Source organism: Hibiscus syriacus, unplaced genomic scaffold (assembly GCF_006381635.1).
Source record: "Hibiscus syriacus cultivar Baekdansim isolate YM2019G1 unplaced genomic scaffold, ASM638163v2 tig00000132_pilon, whole genome shotgun sequence".
Classification (NCBI taxonomy): Eukaryota; Viridiplantae; Streptophyta; class Magnoliopsida; order Malvales; family Malvaceae; genus Hibiscus; species Hibiscus syriacus.
In genome coordinates this window covers 1,344,496-1,364,755 of record NW_024061764.1, presented here as the reverse complement: position 1 = coordinate 1,364,755, position 20,260 = coordinate 1,344,496, and the positions used below count along the sequence as shown (strand labels likewise).

Sequence of the window (20,260 nt, the reverse complement as noted above, 5' to 3'; positions counted from 1 at the left end):
TGTCTTTAATCCCCAACTTGAATAATAAATGCCCATGCTATTGTACTCCAAGCGCTTTAGTAAGTGTGTCTACAAGTTGATCTACGGAAGAAATATGTCTTGCTTGGATCAAACCCTTTTGTATATTTTCTCTAACAAAGTGGCAGTCAATTTCAATGTGCTTAGTCCTCTCATGAAACACGAGATTTGAAGCAATTTACAAAGCAACTTTATTGTCACAATAAAGAATCACTGGTTCTCTATTGTCCATTCCAAGTTCACATAAAAAACCAATTATCCAAACAATTTCATGTTGCGGAAGACGACTATCGGATAGAGCAAAATCGTAACTGATAATTTGAGAAAATAAAAATGAAGATAAAAGAGACACAAAATTTACGTGGAAAACCCCTAAATAATATAGGGTAAAAACCACGGGCAACGGTAGAAGAATTTTACTATGAGAAAATAGGAATTACAACTTCTCTCGATCGACCAAGGAGAAAACAATGATAATTCTCTCTTGATAAAAAGGAGAAAACAACTCTCAAGAAACTTTCTAAATTCTCTCTAGTATTGGAAGAAAGCTAGAATGCTTTGGGATGGTTTTGAAGCTAAATGAGCTAGGGTATTTATAGTTAAAGCTTAAGGACTAAACTTGTAAATACCCTAAAAGTAAAATAACTAAATTGGGTATTTTACCCTTTCACATTTTCAACAAAAACTGCTTAATTTTCGGTGGAAAATTTTCAATCAATTTGCAGCAACTTTCGGTGCATTTATGCACACCAATCTTTGACTTTTCAATAATCTCCCACTTGAAGATTTGATTGGAACAATCATATCTTCACATCATTCTTTCTACCTTGTATCATCATGTTGCTTACGTCTCTGACAGGCCACAGAAGGATCGACACCAAGTAAATTTATCAGTATTGATCACATTCGTCATGAAATCTGCTATGTTGTCTTTGGTATGGATCTTCTGCATATCTATCGTCCCTTCTTCCACCTTTTCACGAATGAAATGGTACTGAACTCGTATGTGCTTTGTCCTTGAATGAAATGATGGATTCATTGCTAAATGCAAGGCGCTTTGACTGTCACAAAACAGAGACATACTCTTGATTATGCCCAAACTCCTCCAATAGCATCTTCAACCAAATTGCTTCTTTACTGGCTTGTGTAGCTGCTACATATTCTGCCTCTGTTGTGGATGTATCCACAACAGACTACAATTTTGAAACCCAGCTTACAGCTCCACCAGCAACTTTGAACACATACCTTGTAGTAGATTTGCTTTTATCCAAATCCCCTGCATAGTCAGAATCTACATACCCATTGATTAATAAATTTGATCCTCCGTAACATAATGCAACATTTGAGGTCCCTTTGATGTATCTCAGGATCCTCTTTACTGTATTCCAATGCTCTTTGCATGGATTCGCCATGTACCGACTAACCACTCCCACTGCTTGTGCAATGTCTGGTCTTATGCATATCATAGTGAACATTAAACTTCCCACTGCCGATGCATACGGTACTCGAGACATCTCCATCCTCTCTTCTTCACTGCTAGGACTCATACTGGAGGATAATTTAAAGTTAATAGGAAGAGGGGTAGAAATTGACTTACAATCTTGCATGTTGAATCTTGACAAGATCTTTTTCAAGTAATTCTTTTGTGAAAGCCAAATCTTCCTATTACTTCTGTCTCGGTGAATTTGCATCCCTAAAATCTTGTTTACTGATCCCAAGTCCTTCATTTCAAATTCCCTAGCCAGTTGTGTCTTCAATTCTTCAATATGATCTTTGTTGGGTCCTGCAACCAACATGTCATCCAAATACAACAATAATATAACAAAATCGTTATCACCAGACCTCTTGAAATAAGCACAAGGGTATGTATTAAGTCTGTTGTATCCAAGGCACATAATGAAGGAATCAAATCTCTTATACCAACACCTCGGTGCCTACTTTAGACCGTACAGAGATTTGTTCAACCTGTAAACCAAGTTATTCTTTTCTTTTTCTTCAAATCCTTCAGGCTGGAGCATATAAATCTCTTCTTCAAGATTTCCATGAAGAAAAGTTGTTTTAACATCTAGTTGCTCTAGATGTAAGTTCAATGTAGCACACATTTCCAAAACTACTCGAACTCTTGTTAGTCGAACCACAAGAGAAAATATTTCATTGAAATCAATACATTCTTTTTGAGCATATCCTTTGACCACCAGTCTTGCACGATACCTTTCAACTTGATCATCACCATTTCGCTTGATTTTGAAGAATCATTTGTTACCAATTGGCTTCCTTCCTTGTGGTAGTGGCATAAGGTCCCATGTATTATTTTTATGAAGGGCTTCAATTTCTTCTTGCATCGCCATCATCCACAGTGAAGCATCTGAGATGTTTATTACCTCCTCGTATGTTGATGGCTCACCGTCCTATGTTAAAAGGCAGTATGCAATATTTCCTTCTATAACATAATCTGAGTGCCAATTGGGACATCTTCTCACACGATCTGATTGACTAGTTGTTGGAGCTTCAGAACTCTCTGGTTCTTGTTCATCATGTGCTAGTTCTGCTTCAGAAGAATCTCCTTCTTCAACCTCCTTTTCCACATGTATCTGTGTAGTCTCTTACTTTTCAGTGCTATCATCGTCTTCTTTTCTTTGTAGTTTATCTTCTACAAAGATAACATCCCTGCTGATGATCACTTTGCTGGCAGTAGGATCCCACAAGTGATACCCCTTGACTCCATCAACATACCCCAAGAATTTGCATTTCCTGGATTTTGGATTCAGCTTTGAGATTTCTTGGGAGTTGTACATCACGTACACAATACTTCCAAATACATGGAGGTTTGAATAATCAGCTGGTTTACCAGTCCACATCTTCATTGGTGTCTTCAGCTCTATTGCAGTTGATGGAGCTCGATTCACCAAATAACAGGCGGTATTGACTGCTTCTGCCCAGAATAATTTTTCTAGGCCTGCATTCCTCAACATTGCTCTTGTTCTTTCTAACAAGGTTCTGTTCATCCGCTCTACCACTCTATTTTGTTGAGGAGTGTTTGCCACTGTGAACTGTCTTTTGATGTCTTCTTTCCTGCAAAAGTCATCAAATTCTTCGCTTGTGTATTCTCCTCCATTATCTGTTCTGAAACACTTTATCTTATTTCCAGAATCAAGTTCCACCCGCGCTTTGAAGATTTTGAAAGTGGAAAACACATCTGACTTATTCTTAGTAGGGTATACCCAACATCTCCTGGAGTAGTCATCAATAAATGAGACAAAATATTTTGCTCCACCTAGGGATATAACTGGTGCTTGCCATACGTCAGAATGAACCAATCCTAGAACACTTTTGCCACTAGAATTTGACGTGTTGAATTTCAACCGGTGCTGCTTACTTGTTATGCAATGCTCACACAAAGGAAGTGTTACCTTTGTTAAGCCTGGAAGTAGCTTTTGCTCCACAAGGACTTTCATTCCTTGTTCTGACATGTGTCCAAGTTTCTGATGCCATAGCATTGCAGAATCTGAACTACATGAGGCAACAGAGGCTTCTGCTTCTAGCAAAGTCTCTCCCTTCAGCATGTACAAGTTTGTTGCTATCTTTTCGCCTTTCAGCACCACAAGCGCTCCACGAAACACCTTCATGATTCCTTTCCGTGTTTCAATCTTGCTTGCATTATTATCCAACAATCCGTAGGATAATAAAATTTTCTTCAGGCCTTTCACATTCCGCACATCTCGAACAACTTTAATTGTTCCATCATACATCTTCAATTTGATGGTCCCCACGCCAACGATCTCTAAGTCATGATCATTGCAACTATACACAGATCCTCCTGAGACAGGTTCATAATGATGAAACCATTCTCTTCTTGAGGTCATGTGATATGTTGCTCCCGAATCAATGAGTCATATATCTGCAAATCTCTTTCTACCTTCCACGGTGGTTGAAGCTTCACAGCATAGAGCATCTCCATCATCTGAAGTGTTTGCGGTATTGCCTTGTGGATTGGAGTTTTTATTTAGACTCCAACAATCCTTCTTCAAGTGACCCTTCTTTCCACAGTTGTAGCACTTTAAATTCTTCTTGCTCCTCGACTTCGATCTACCATGTTTGTGACTGCTGCTTTGGCCACGTTCTGTTGATCTCCTTCTCATCGTTGTCAACGCTTCAGCTTGTTGTAGATTTACTTGTCTATCTTCCTTGTTTTTGTGCCGATTTTCTTCTTGAAGAACAGCAGCTGCAACGTCATCGAAGACTAGACTTGTGACATTACTGTTTGTCAAGTTGATGATGAGTTGATCATACGAATCAGGTAGACTTTGAAATAGAAGTTCAGCACGTTCTTGTTCTCCTATTGTACATCTTAAGGATGTAAGCTGAGAAAATAACGTGTTCAGTGTGTTTAAGTGCTCCGTCACTGAAGTAGATTCTGGCATCCGGAGAGTATACAATTTCCTCTTAAGGAAAATTTTACTGTGCAACGATGTGGCCTCGTACAATTTGGTGAGATGATCCCATATCTCCTTAGCTGTCTTCTTCTCCTCGATGCTTGACAATACTTCATCTGCTAATGCTAGATGAAAGTTTTCCATAGCATTCCCGTCCATTTCGATCCATTTGTTGTCATCTGTTAAATCTACCGGCCTTTCACTGATAGCTGCTAGACACCCGTCTTTCCTCAGGATGTCCTTCATCTTCAATTTCCACAATGAGAAATTTCTCCCATTAAATTTTTCAATATCAAATTTCGTTGCCATAGCTTCTTTTACGGATAGCTCCCACTATTTCACTATCGTGAATAGTTCTCTGGAACTTTCAAAGAATGGGTAATAACTTCTTACTTTCTTATGTTGGAGGATCCACCTTTTGGTGGCAACCACAAAGACAATAAGCAGATATTACACACTCTAATCTAGCTCGGATACCAATTGTTGCGGAAGACGGCTATCGGATAGAGCAAAATCGCAACTGATAATTTGAGAAAATAAAAATAAAGATAAAAGAGACACAAAATTTACGTGGAAAACCCCTAAATAATATAGGGTAAAAACCACGGGCAACGGTAGAAGAATTTTACTATGAGAAAATAGGAATTACAACTTCTCTCGATCGACCAAGGAGAAAACAATAATAATTCTCTCTTGATAAAAAGGAGAAAACAACTCTCAAGAAACTCTCTAAATTCACTCTAGTATTGGAAGAAAACTAGAATGCTTTGGGATGGTTTTGAAGCTAAATGAGCTAGGGTATTTATAGTTGAAGCTTAAAGACTAAAATTGTAAATACCCTAAAAGTAAAGTGACTAAATTGGGTATTTTACCCTTTCACATTTTCAACAAAAACTGCTTAATTTTCGGTGGAAATTTTTCAATCAATTTGCAGCAACTTTCGGTGCATTTATGCACGCCAATCTTTTACTTTTCAATATTTCAGATGTGATTGTGGTCATAATTATGTAATTTACCTCTACAGAAAAATGGGTAATAGTGTTTTTTTTTTTACTTTCAGGATATCAAGGATTCCCTATATTTGACACAATAACTTGTCACAGACTTTTTGGAACTGGACATAAAACCCAGTCTGAATCACAATAGACTATAATGTCTTTCTTTTTGGATGCCTGAACAACAAACCCTGTCTTGGGTTGTTCTTTACATACTTAACAACCCTCAAGGCAACATTCACATGTGACTCATTAGGTTGATGCATGAACTGAATATGGATTTGTACAGCAAAAGTGATGTCTGGTCTTGCATGTGTCAGATATATAAGTCTCCCAATTAACCTTTGATAAACAGTTTTATCCAAAAACACGGGATCTTCAACTTTGTCAGGTAACCCATTATCAAAATCTACTGTAGTGAACTTTGCATTTTGTTCTAATGGAGTTGAGACAGACTTTGCTCCCCTAAACCTGAATCTTCAATCAATTCCAATGCATATTTTCTTTGATTCAACAAAATTCCTTCTTTGGATCTCAAGATTTCAAAGCCAAGCAAAAACTTCAAGTCTTCTAAATCTTTCATTCGAAAATTCTAATTCAATAGCAATTTTAACTATGAAATTAAATTATTACTACTCTCAATGATAAGCAAATCATCTATATATATCAACATCACAATAATCTCTTCACCTTGCCTTTTTGTAAACACAGAATTGTTTGATTTGCTTTAACTGTATCCCGCCTTTAAAAATGACTCAGTAAGTTTCATGTTCCATTGCCTTGAGGCTTGCTTCAAGCCATAAATGGATTTATGCATCCTGCAAACTGTAGCTTCCCCTTGCCTGCAAAATTCAAGTGGCAACTCCATATACACTTCCTCAGACAAGTCTCTTCGAAGAAATGCATTATACATATCCATCTAGTAAAGAGACCAACCATGAGCAGCAGCAAAGGCTAAAGCAGTTCTCACAGTTACTAATTTGGCCACATGAGAAAAAGGTTTCAGTGTAATCAATCCCTTCCCTTTTATTGTAACCCTTAGCCACTAAACGAACCTTCTATCTCTCAACATCACTAGAGGCTTTATACTTGACCCTAAACACTCATTTGCAACTAATGAAAACTTTACCATGGGATAAAGAAATTAAAGACCAAGTATGATTATTTTTCAAGGCTCGAATTTCCTCTTTTATTACCTGAACGCACAAAGGATCTTTAACAGCCTCATGATAGGTTTTAAGTTAAACAATAATTGAAGTGGCAGAAAGTAAACATTTTGTGGAAGAAGGAAGATGATTGTAGGAAATACCATGAGAAATAGGATACTGACCTGTAAATAGAGAAGATTGGCAAACAGACACAAAGTCATTTAACCAGGTAGGTGGTTTGATAGTCATTGTTAACCTTTTAACAGGATGAGACTCAACAGCTTGAATGAAAATAGGCTCAGGATAAAATAACACAGAAGGCAGCATATCAGGGAATGACTAGATACTGACTGAGCAGGATTAAGCATGGGTAATTCTGTTGATACAGTAGGTTGTGATAATGGTGAAACCTGAGAAGAAGTAGAAGGACTAGAAACAGGTAAGTAACTACTCTACAGGATCTAAAGTAAGAACTAAAAAAAATTAGAATATAGAAAAGTAGTATTTGATGGAAAAAAACAAGAAGAATAAAAAGAATCGGATCTTAAGCCAAATTGGTGCAGCAGCTACTTCGAAACCTTCTTCCTCCCAAATTGGCGGTGCCATTATAATTGAGCCGGATCTTGAGTTGTTAGTTGTGCTGCTGAAAAACCCCGACTTTGGTTTTTACCTTCTTGACGAGTGAAGAACAGTGAAACTGCTAGACATGATTAAGGTTGGTGGGGTTGATACCGATAAAAATGTGGAAAAGAAGGTTGAAGTCTCTTTCATCTCCAACGCCATTGAGCGTTCCCGAAACAGTGCGTGATATAGGCTTCGTTGCACTACCTGATCCATATTTTCTTGCATTATTAAAAAGAAAATCAACATGAAAAGAATACAATAAACATGGTAGAAAATTAGTATGAGGTATATAAATGGGATACTTGATATAGAGTGGTGAGACGTTTAATTGACGAGCGTCGTGTGAAAAGTGATGATCTTCTTTCAAGAAATCGACGTGGTCTATAGCTGAAACTCTCCCGAGTGAAAGGATATGACGTGAGTCCATCCGACCAATGATATTTAACTTGGATTTGGAATTGGGAACAAATATGGAGGTTGTGAGCTTGGAGAGTGAGTTAGCCTTTTGAGGACCGAGTTTGGATTTGCAGTTGATGTTATTGCTATGGTAATGCTAAGACAAGTGTAAGTTTTCAGAATTCGGCGGAAGTGCATTGAAAGTGCAACACCGTGATTGGTGGCGAGAATGTTGTCTTCGATGAGTATGACCATCCATAATGAAAAGACTCGAGTTACCAATAGAGTTAATGAGTTAGTAGCTAAGTTGAGACTGTAGAAAGCAAAAGCGAAAACATTTTCTTTCTGTTTTATGATAGAGAGAGCATAAATTGTTTTATGTAAAAAATCATGACTCAAAAATTAATTGATTTTAATTTATGCGTGGGGAGAGAGGAAATGTACGAGCAAGCGAAGACCGAAATGCTTCAGCAAGTGTCGGAGATGGAGAAGCAAAGGATGAAATTCATCAAGGAGATGAAATCGAAGAGGATACAGTTTTTCAATTTTGAAGCAAGGGAAAAAGGAAGTGAAAATGAATATATATATATATATATAAGTATTATTAATAGAATATTAATTGATTAAAAGATTATTAAAAAATACCATGTCATCACAGCATTGAGAAAAAAAAAACTTAATGTATATAGAGTTGAGGAAAACTCGACTCAACTTAAAAAATTAATTTTTTTAATTTTGATTTATTCGAGTCGAGTTATTCGAGCCAACTTAAATTATCAATTGAGTTTTCGAGTTAAAGTCGAGTTGAAATTTCAAATTTTTGAGTAACTCGAAAAATCAAAAATTTGGATGAGTATTTTGATAAATTTGTGATTTGGTCATTGATTTCTTATTCCTTCAATTCCTCCTTCATTTTAAGTCAAATTCTCACCAAATTTGAACAAGATGCTCCTAAACCATCATAGAATACACATGTACATTCAATTCCACTTTTGATAATAAGTTTTCTATTTTTTTAATTTGGTCCCTCAATTTTGTATGATTTTCATATTTATTCAATTCATCTTTCATTTTAAGTACGTTTTTTACCAAATTTAAACTACATGCTCCCCTACCACTATAGAATACATATGGAACTTCAATTCTTATTTTTTTTACTACAAATATACTCTATTTTTAATGTAATCCTTTAACTTTGATTTTACTCAGTTTAGTCTTTTGACTACAATTGTTTACAAATTCTTTCTTCACATCAATTCATTGACACTTTTATACTCTCATTAATCTTTTATCCTCAAAATACCTTTTTTGAAATATAATATTATAAATATATTTTATAATTTTAGATTGTATGTGATATATTAAGTAACATTGTAATGTGAAAATAATACGAAGAAATATGTATCTTATATGGTTAGAGAAAGTTAACAAATTGGAAAAAATACGTACTATAATATTATAAATAATTACAATTAAATTTTTATAGAAACTCGAACAACTCGACTTGATTTTCTTAAATTCGACTCGACTCGAAAAAGTTTCAAGTTAAGTTCAAATTATAGAATATCACTCATCAGCTCAAATTACTCGAAATTTTCTTACTCTACTCGACTCGATCGAATGCTCACCCCTAAATGTATGAAGTTCAATTATTAAATTAAAAAATATATAGTATAGTGAGTAAAATAAGAGAAATAGTAAAATTCAATTGTTAAATTTACAATTTACCCTTTATAAAAATACTGTAAACTTTAACAAAAACCCATTAAAACGACTTTAATTTTCAAATCAGGAAAAGAATTAAATGAAGAGCGACTAAATTTTAAAAGTTCACATAGTACAGGAACAGAGCGAATTAAACCATTGCCTTTCCTTCTACTTTCTTAGGGAATTGCAGAAAACTGTATTCTTTTTCTTCCAATTCGGTTCTTGACGTGAAGTTGACGGATGTTTCCGCTCTTATGGAAAAACATCTAAAACCAGTTCTCTAATTCTCGATAAAGTCAGGTAGTGAAGATTTGGAGGGGGTAGAAAAACACAGAATTTAGTAACTCAATCTCATATGTAGATCCAAAGTAGACCGAAATAAGTAATACTGCGTTCAACATACATTACAAAAACACACAAAGCTCATTTTGATGCTGTGTGCCGGAAGCATATGACAAAATCTGGGTTCATGAGTTTGTTTTTGTTGGGACATCATTAGATTATTCAGTCAGAACCCCCTCAACATTTGATTCTTGTCAATTCGACAAATTATTTTTGAATCCCATCATCGGAGGGCATTAACGAAGGCCATCAATGAATCAACATCCCTCTTCTCAGAGGCATACTTTATAGGCTTAGCTGAGTGTTTGGGAAAGAAGAGTATGGTGGGGAAGCTTCCCAACTGCAACTCTTTCTGTGCGTACTCCTTCGGTTCACCATCAGCTCTGAATTTTGCAACCTTCACCCCAGAGCCTGCCAACTTCTCAGCCAACGCAACATATGATTCTTCCATAGCCTGTTCAAAATTTATACATTGATCCGTCAGATTAAAACCCAAAAAGAAACAACATTTTTCAACCTAATTCCGCATACTATGAAGCAGGGGTTACCTGGCAATAAGGGCACCATGGGGCATAGAGTACAACAATCCAAGGCTCTTTCCGGTTCTCCAACCTGGTCAAATTCTCAATGCCTGCCCTACTCAATGTTACCAAGCTCTGGCTATTGAAAATGTCAGTATGAGCGGCAGCCCCATTTCCATTTCCATTTCCATTACCATTAAGTTGAGCAGCACTGTCTTGTTTCAAGTTCCCTTTATGGAGACCACACTCCTTGGCCTTGGCATCCTCCCACCACCACCTTCCTTCCCTCTCATGTTGTCCTGGTAATACTGGTCTAGTGCAAGGCTCACAACCGACGGACACAAATCCTTGGGAATGCAGAGAATTGACTGGAACATTCATCGCCCGGAGGAAGTTCCAAATGTCTATACCATCAACATTGGCAACCGGGTTCCACTTAACCAAGCTACCAACCCCACCATCCAAACCTTCAAAAACAGGGTCAACTTGAACAACAGGGACCTCCGATCGAGTTCCTGGAGATTGATCTTTCCTTTGACCAGTAATCCAAGCACGTAACCCCTCGAGTGCTCTCCTCAAAGGCCTCACTTTCCTAACACGGCAGCATTCTTGGTGCCCATCCTCGTAAAATGAGAACAACCCTTTGCTCCTAACCAAGGCCTGAACTTCAACAGCATCCGGAAACATGTACTCGATACGAATACCGTAATGCTTCTCAACCTCATCAAAAAATCGGTATGTTTCAGGGTTCAGCCTACCAGTATCAAGGCTAAAAACCCTAAATGGTCTACCAGTCAATTTTGCATACTCGATCAAAGCAACATCCTCCGCCCCACTGCAAAAAGAAAAATTAAATAATTAAAATATTCCATCACAGATTAACACTCAGATTTACCATAACATCAAACGAATCTAGTAATTTAAAAAGTAACAGTGGCACCAATATATTAAAAAGTCGTATTTACTTTGCAATTTAGATCCTACGGTGAAAACATTCGATGAAATTGCTCAGGCCATATAAGTTAACGAAGCTAATAAATTTTGAGGTAAGGATTTACCTGAAAGCAATAGCGACGTCGTTTCCAAATTTCTCTAAAGCCTTATCCATGATTTCAAGTGGAGAAGCGTTGTCAAGTTCTTTGGCCAATTGCTCAAAATCCTCCGCCTCAACTTTTTCCAACACTTCTGTTAATCCATAAATAGTAAATCCCGATCAAACCTCTCTAATCAATATTAATTAACAATTCGAAAAAAGAAGAAGAAAATTTTCTGAATTTTTTTACCAGGAGCAGAGATGCTTGCAGCCTGAGGGAGCAGGGAATCATTCCTTTTTGGCTCTGCGTTCACGGGCTTTACTGCACAACGTTTTTTAGATAGATTCACCGTTGCATGGAAATTCGCTAGCCTGAATGAACCAATTTGCGGAACTGGAACCCAAACAAAAACATCGATAAGCATAATTGATCCCCAAAAAAACGTTTTAAAAAAAGATGAAATTAAAGTACCTTTGAGGTCTGATGAGGAACTTGAACGAGAAAAGCCGGAACCATAAATCGCAGCCGAAGAAGAGGTAACAGAAAACGCCATCTTCGAAAATGTATACCTTTGTTTATAAGAAACAGAAAAGAAAAACAAAACTTTGGCTCCCCCCTGAGACTGAGATTCTGGAAAATTTTCCCCGTGTTTAGCGTTTGGGAGAGAGTGAGAGGGGTTAAAGGATTAAATAGACTGATTAAACACGGGGTACCACGTTCATTGAACCTGGACGCAATTTCGGATAAAATGAAATTGCTTACATGGCTGATTGAGGTTGGTTGGGTCTTAATATAGTTGATCATCGCTTATGTCACGTGGCCAGCACAAGGGAGACGTGGTCAATGTAAAGACCAATGTTTTTAAAACTGGACTGGACATTAAACCGGTGAAGGTACTGGTTCACTGGTTCAATCGGGTTCAACCGCGGTTGAATCGGATTTTATATAAAATAATAATTTTTTTAATTTTACATAATATTCAAAGCAATATTAATATATATGTAACACTTTTTTTAAGTTTACAATATTAAAAGGTATAAAAATATCACAATTCATAACATGTATAAATGAAAAACCATAAAATCAAGTGAAACAAAATGATTTAAATCAACTACAACATAATATTTAAGGTAAAACATATTAAATAATAAATATAATTATATAACTATAATCAAAAAAATAAAATTGGGGTTTAAAAAAAACATAACAAATGATGTTATTTGGTTTAATTGTTTTAAAAAAATAATCTCACATGGCTAAGAAACATAGAAGAGTATCCCAAAAGTTTAAAGAGTAAAAATATGAGAACAAAACAATCCCACATGGCTAAGAAACATAGAAGAGCATCCCAACATACTTCTATAAATAATAGAGGTAATTTGACATTCAAAATCATGGAGTCTTTTGGTGAGCACAAAGCGAACTATTCTTTCGGCTCAATTAAGCTCAAATTTTAGGCTTCAATCGAACTTCTAATTTTTTTTTGAGTTCGAGCCTTTTCGATTTCAAGTTTTAATATTATATTTCGAGTTGATAATTTTTAGCTCGTGAGTTTTTGAGTCGAGTTGAGCTTACTTTTAAAGTTTTCGAATTCGAGTCGAGCTCAGCAATACTCGAATTTGACTCGGCTCGTTGAACAAACGACGTTGTTTGGTTTAATTTTTTTTAAAGAAAAAAAGTGAACCGACGGTTCAAACCGGTTTTGCCGGTTTTCAACCGGTTCACCCCGGTTTTCAGCCGGTTCTTTCGGTTCTTTACCAATTCTGTGCTAATTCGGTTTTGGGAGTTAACCGGACCGGACAGGCCATCGGTTCACGGTTCAACCGGTCGAACCGACCGATCCGGTCCGATTTTAATAACATTGGTAAAGACAGTTAAAGTTTATATTTGGAGGCTAGAGAAACGGCCCTATTATTTTTTTAGATTCTTCGTGTTCTGTTTTTCCTGGTTATCCTCCTGATTTTCAGAACCGGACATGTTAGCGAACCGGTCATGCTATCGGTTTAATCGGTCGAATCGGTTTTATCGGTCGGAAGAATCGAACGACGTCATAATTATTTAAAAAATTAAATAAAAATATCAAAAATATTTAATAAAAAATGATTTTTTATATCACAAGTCATATTCAAAGCAAGTTATAACATATATATAAGTTAAAAACCATAAAATCAAGTGAAACAAAATGATTCAAATTAACTACAACATAATATTTAAGGTAAAACATATTAAATAATAAATATAATTATATAACTATAATTAAAAAAATAAATTTGGGGTTAAAAAAATCATAATAAAATGATATTGTCTGGTTTAATTTAAAAAAAATAATCTCACATAGTTATGAAACATAGAAGAGCATCCCAAAAGTCTAAAGAGTAAAAATATGAGAACAAAACAATCTCACATGGCTAAAAAAATATAGAAGAGCATCCCAACTAACTTCTATAAATAATAGAGGTAATTTGACATTTAAAATTATAGAGCCTTTTAACAATATATTACCTCTATTATTTAAATATTTAGAAGTTCTATATAATTAAAGGCTCGTTTGACAAACGACGTCGTTTGGTTTAATTTTAAAAAAAAAAACAAAATTGGCGGTTTTTTCTGGTTTTCAGCCGGTTCGATTCAAACAGTTCAACGGTTCTGATCGATTTACTAATAGCGGTTCAACCAGTGTATATTGAACATGACTAAACAACAATTCCTGATTGAACCGGCCGGTCCATTCCGATTTTCAAAACAATGGTTATCCTTTAATATTTTTGAAATTTGACTTAAGGTGTGGTTCGCAGTGTGCAATTTATTGTGAACTCAGCCCTAAAGAATCATTTTGGGTGGCCCAAGTCATAAGACAAGCTCCAATCTTTTTCATTAATAATATTACCCCTTTCTGACAAATTTAAATGGTGCGGAAAATATCTCATTTCATTTTCTGTCTTTATTTTTCACTATAAAATTAAAGATTCTGAACAAATACTCTCACCCTCAACCTGCTTTAGCCTTCATTTTCATCCAAAAACTGAGAAACACAACAATATGCGGTCCACATTATGAAACTTCACGTTTATCCTTTCATTGGTAATATATATATATACATATGAATTTATCCCCAAAACATAATCTTTTTCTACATGAAAATTGATCACATAATATTAAAGATTCAAATTTTAAATATTTAAATATTTAATTTTAATGAACAAACTTTATTCAATGTTAGCTTCAAAATTAATATAGTCTAGATTGAAATTATTTATCTCATTTGTCTATATTTCTCAAGATTTGTTAAAAACTGTTGATATATGCATTATATTTATCAAATAGGCTATCAAAATTGTTTATATGCATAAATTTCTGATTAAGCATGATTGTATGATACTTGTAATTTTATGAAGAACAAGTTTTACATGTAGTAACTATTGCTTTGATATGTCTTTGAAAAATATTTTGATTTATTTATTGCATGCATTATTGATAGGTCCGTCCATTGGCAATTGTAACACGTAATACGTCACAAAGCCTCAAAATTTGGAGGCCCCACACTTTAAATAATATCTAGATTTTGCTTTTAAGGGGTTCAAATAATACTATTTTTTTAAATAAAATATCACGATTATAAAATTGTTTTGTGACATTTAACATTTTATTAGTTTCATATGTTTGAATTTTTTATTTTAGGCTTAATAATCAAATAAGTGCACAAACTATACCATTTTTTTCGAATAGGTGCCTACAATATTTATTTTAGCCCATCCAACTGCCTAACGCTACAAATGTTACCACTTTAGATGCTCGGACAGTCAACAACGTTAATTTCCTCCGTTAAGTGACACGTGTCACAATCTGATAATTTTAAAATTATTATATAAAATTGAGAATTTTAAGGATTTTGAGACTTTTTTGTAAATTGAAAGAAATTAGGATTTTTTTATAAATATAATAATATTTTAAAAAAAATAAATTTCAAAATTATCATATTGTGACATGTGTCAATTAAAGGAGAAAACTAACAGTCGTTACGTCTCGGGCACCTAAAGTGGTCACATTTGTAACGTTAGGCACCTGGATGATCCAAAAAATACTGTAGGCACCTATTCTGAAAAAATGTATAATTTGGACACTTATTTGGGTATTAAGCCTTTTTATAAGAAACAATCGTAATATATAAATTTGATATTTTACAATTTGTCTTAAATATTTTAGGGATCTCATTTTAAAATGTAGCACAGTGCCTCCAAATCTATTGAGACGGGCCTAACTATTAATATGTTGATATTTATATTGTATATAATATTATTTATACTATACATACATGTTATGTTTGTCATGTTTCATATGAGTGGTATGTTGCATGATGAAGTTCTAACAATTCACTGTTTTTTTTTAAATAGTCTAGAGTGATTACAAATGGTCCATCTGTCCACTAATAGTTCATTATTTCTCATGGTTCATCCACATCCTAATGGTTCTTCGCTCATATTCATGCAGTTCAATGCGTTCTATTTATGTATGATTGGCTATAGATTTTGGCACATCTTGTTGGTGTTTAGCAATAATGACCATAATGAAAACGAACTAAAATTTAAATGATTGTAATATAAATTTTAAAAATTCATTAACCAAAATGAAAATATCTTATAGTTTTGCGACCACCAATGTGGTTTACCCTTTGTTATTATATGCGAAATCTACTTTATAGATCATTTTGGATATGCAAGACAGAAATGGTCACTTTTTAAAGGGAAAAAAAGCCAATTATAGTGGTGCATTTTTTCATATTTGGCAACGTTTAGTCTTCCATGTTGCAAATACCGAATAACACGACAGCAATGAATGGAGCGTGGAACATTTACTGTAGGGAATAGAGGGATACCATGCATTTATTAAAATGATTTTTTAATATAAATTCATATATCGCATATGTCATTATGTAAATTTCATGATTTTAACTCAATAAATTATGCGATAAATATTTTTTTACTGCTCAACCAAACAACAATGAAGAATCTTAAAAGTTGATTTGAAAATTTATTTAAACTTTTTAAAATGTTAGAGGTGTAATTTTTTTTAAGTTTTGAATATTTTTTTTAATTATGGCCTAAATAATATTTGGCGAATAAGATTGTCGGAACAATCTTTCAGTTGGGCCCGAAATTGGGCTTCGACTTGAATGAAATGGTTAGAGTCGCCACCGATAATTTATTTTAAAGATAAAAATGGGTTGATCGGACACATTAATTTCTTACCTGATATGCATCTCACCAAAAATATGTCGGATTCGGGAGTCAGTTACAGTCAAGGAATGATTAGCACCCTTGAACTGCCCTTTCGGTACTAATTAATTTCTAGTTGTCTTTAATTCAGAAAATTAAGGTAACAATTGATCCAAATTACTTACCTTTAACGGTTTTGAAAACACACCCGTAAAAAGTCAAGAAAAATATTAGATGAAGTGTAGAATCGAACTAATTGCAAAATTAAATGTAAACTATTACTACAATAAAAAAGGAAGTAAAATTGATAAAAACATAAAAACCCTAAATAAAAGCTAAATACTAATAAACAGAAAAATAATAAAGGACTAATCTAAAAATATAAGAGAAAAGAAAAATAAAAAAATATAAAAAATAAGTAAAATAAAACAAGATAAATAACATAAATAAAACAAAGCAAATAAAAATAAGAAAAAAATAAAAAAAACAATATAAAAAATAAAACAAAACTAATATATATATATAATGAAAAAGATAAAAGATAAAAATAAATATAAATAACATTATGTAAAAAACAAATAAAGAAATAATATATATATATATATTAAATAAAATAGATAAGGGGAAAAAAGAAATTAATTGTAACAAAAAAAAAGTATATATATAAGTGACTAAATTGGAAAAAAATCAAAATAGAAGGTCGAATTTAAAGAGGAATTCAAAATTAAAAATGATTTTGGGGCCAAAATGGAGGTGTTGAAAATAGGGGGATCGAAACTGCAATTTCCCCTTTAAAAAAAACACGTGGATCTAATTTAGGGTCGGATCGAGTCACGAGTCGGGCAGCGGGTCGCTATAAAGGTCAAAAATCATAAACACATTTTCATTTCTTCCCCTTCCCTTATTCCGATCAAAACAGAAGCCCCCAAATCCTCTGAGTGTTATTCATGTTCTTCGTGAAATGAAGAACACTCAACCCTAAACCCAAAAATCAGTCAGCCACCACCTAGTCGGCCGTCGTAGATCGACGTCGGCCGCCGGTCATCGGCGGTGGCAAAAAAATTGTGTTTTTTAAAATCTCTTTCCCTATTCTCTGCGAAAATCAAGTTATTTTCTTCAAAATAAGCCTCGGGAAGACTAGATTTAAAGAAAAGATCTCGAAAATCCCTCCCCCGGTCATCGGCCTTTCGTTTGAACCAAAAAAAAGAGAAAAATGAAGACTACATGCAAATAAATACGACAGCCGATAAAGGTAAAAATACCTTTCTTTTTTTTTATTTCTCTTTGCTTTTGAATGTTACAAGACTTGGTGTAACACCCCAACCCGTACCCGACTCGAATACGAGTCCGAGGTGTCACTTTGACTTTTCAAACTTTGACTCTTAAAGAAAAATCCCGGGAATTTAAAACTTTGTTTAAAACAAAATACGTTAATTTATATAAAAGATATCACAAAATACAAACTCGATCAGAATGCTCATAATTAACGACTTATTACATGCCAACACTCTATACACAACAAAATACCTACTTTGTCGATTACTTCTGATCTGATCTTCTAGTAATAATATTGTCCTTGATACTTATATTCTTTCTCTTCTCGTTTCTTGGTACCTACGTGTAAATCACTTACACGCTAAGTCATAGACTTAGTGAGGCAATAAATAAACATGTAACAGTAGATTCATGAATATGCATTCTTACCATTTGATCATGATATTTCAATATGCATGTATATATTTCATATGACATATGTAACCAAGTCATGCACACATGAAACTTACCTTTTTGCATCACTTTCACTTTAATTTATTTTTCAATTGCTTATGTATATTGTTGTTGAGAACAAAGGTATGTGAGTATATTGAGGTTGTGCACTAATGCTGTCACCACAACTTGTATAAATTCCCTCATGGACATCGAACATTTGTTCAATATTCGTCCCGAAGGACTGCTATATATGTCCCGTAGGACCACTACGTCCCGAAGGACTACAATACCCTCGACTCTTGGCATGCCAACTATACATATAGCTTTCGTATCATATACTATGGGCATTTATGATGAATACATTTCTCATCACTTGTTCTTTCTTTTCTGTCACATATCACATGTATGTGTAACCATGTATTTCATATCATATCACATGTATCACGTATTGTATATTCATATGTCATTTCATATCTTCACATAGCTTATTTCATTTCACATTGGTCATGTCTCATAGCATATATCACATATGCATATAATCATGTATATCATATCATATATCTTATGTTTCATGCTCTTATGTTTATGCATATCATGTATTCATGTACATGTAAGAATCACATATCAAATAACATTTTAGGAGTCACTTCTTACCATAGTAACTCCATCATTGGCTCATCGCAAGCCAATGTTCGTTCAATAATATAAGTACAATTAAAATTGCACTCACCTTAGCCTTATTTGCTTTGATTCGATCATAATCCTTTGATTATTCCAGAACTTGTTTAGACTCAATATCTACATAAATATAACATTTCAAAACAATTATCAGAAGCCTAAACCTTAAACTTGATGTTAACAACTTAAACCAAATTAAAGAACCAAATTCCATTTTTTATTTAGGGGGAATCGATACCCCCCAGGGGAATCGATACCCCCTGAACATACTGGAATTTTTTGTTCAAGAGGGGGAATCGATTCCCATTCATAGGGTATCGGTTCCCTCTACCCAGAAATTGTATTTTAATCCCGAAAATCATCAATTCTTCTATTTTAAACCCCTACCATGTCATTAAACTCAACTACCATTACTTAAACCAACTTATATCCATGAAAATCATCTATAACTTCAAAATCCTATCCTTCATATGTAATTCAAGAATCATACTCAAATTTCAATATGTTCTAAATACAATTCTAACACTTCATATTCGTTAATTAACATGATGACAAGTCAAATTTAACTTCAAATTCAACTTATCAACTCTTTTCCATAATTTCATATAAAATCTCGTTTCCTTTAATCTTTTATAACTTCTTCATCTTTTGATCATAAGACAACTTAAGCTTTCCTTAAGCTTAGTTATCATCTAATGATCAAAACCTAACCTTTAATTTAACAAATAACTAACAAATCAGAAAACTCACCATATGCCATGGCTCTCTCGTATAGAAGAACAAAGAGGAGGAGGAGGAGAATCTCTAGATATTTCTTCTTATCCATTTCCCCTATATATATCCCCAACATATCACATTTTAATTCATTTAATGGTTAAATGACCATTTTGTCCTTTAATTCCTTTAATAATTACTAATAACTTTTAGGAAATATTTCTGAACAAATCATTGGACTATACAAATATCCTACTTATATCACCAAACTCTAAAGTTTTACGATTTAGTCACTAACCCGTATTTTAGGATGTTACAAATCTCTCCCCCTTAAAAAATTCATCTTCGAATTTTCATTGTACAAAGAGATGGGGATATTGAATCTTCAAGTCCTCTTCACGTTCCCACGTCGCTTCTTCCACCTTGTGATTACTCCACAACACTTTGACTAATAGAATAGTCTTGTTCCTTAATTGTTTAACTTCATGGGCAAAAATTCGGACCGGTTCTTCCTTATATATCAAATCCGATTGCACTTCTATTTCTTCTGGTGATATAATATGGGAGGGATCAGATCGATACTTACGAAGCATTGAAACATGGAAAACATTGTGAATTTTCTCCATATCAGGTGGCAAAGCTAATTGATATGCCACTGGTCCCACTCTCTTAACGATTTCATATGGTCCAATAAACCGAGGACTCAATTTTCCTTTACGTCCAAATC

The 20,260-nt window shown here is 34.2% G+C and overlaps 1 protein-coding gene across 2 annotated transcripts; it reads right to left on the bottom strand.

Annotated features, from left to right (window-relative positions):
• Nucleotides 1–9,679: 9,679 nt before the first annotated feature.
• Nucleotides 9,680–11,871, bottom strand: LOC120131916 (5'-adenylylsulfate reductase 2, chloroplastic-like). Of its 2 annotated transcripts, none has more exons than XM_039148805.1 (6): nucleotides 11,690–11,871; nucleotides 11,468–11,611; nucleotides 11,243–11,369; nucleotides 10,212–11,019; nucleotides 9,876–10,117; nucleotides 9,680–9,795 (listed from the first exon to the last, which is right to left on the bottom strand). In XM_039148805.1, the coding sequence occupies exons 1-5, from the start codon at nucleotides 11,769–11,771 to the stop codon at nucleotides 9,887–9,889; spliced, it is 1,392 nt and encodes a 463-aa protein (XP_039004736.1). In that variant the 5' UTR covers nucleotides 11,772–11,871; the 3' UTR covers nucleotides 9,680–9,795; nucleotides 9,876–9,886. The 2 variants fall into 2 exon arrangements, with proteins under 2 accessions (XP_039004736.1, XP_039004793.1); XM_039148862.1 differs by having other exon boundaries at nucleotides 9,680–9,799; nucleotides 9,880–10,117.
• Nucleotides 11,872–20,260: the final 8,389 nt, after the last annotated feature.

What these genes read in the sequence shown, in the direction of transcription:
- LOC120131916 (XM_039148805.1), bottom strand. Translation starts at nt 11,771, where the DNA reads ATGGCGTTTTCTGTTACCTCTTCTTCGGCTGCGATTTATGGTTCCGGC. An exon ending in GACGTCGCTATTGCTTTCAG is followed by an intron (nt 11,020 to 11,242) that starts GTAAATCCTTAC and finishes TTCTTTTTGCAG; the next exon opens with TGGGGCGGAGGATGTTGCTT. An exon ending in CATGGTGCCCTTATTGCCAG is followed by an intron (nt 10,118 to 10,211) that starts GTAACCCCTGCT and finishes AATTTTGAACAG; the next exon opens with GCTATGGAAGAATCATATGT.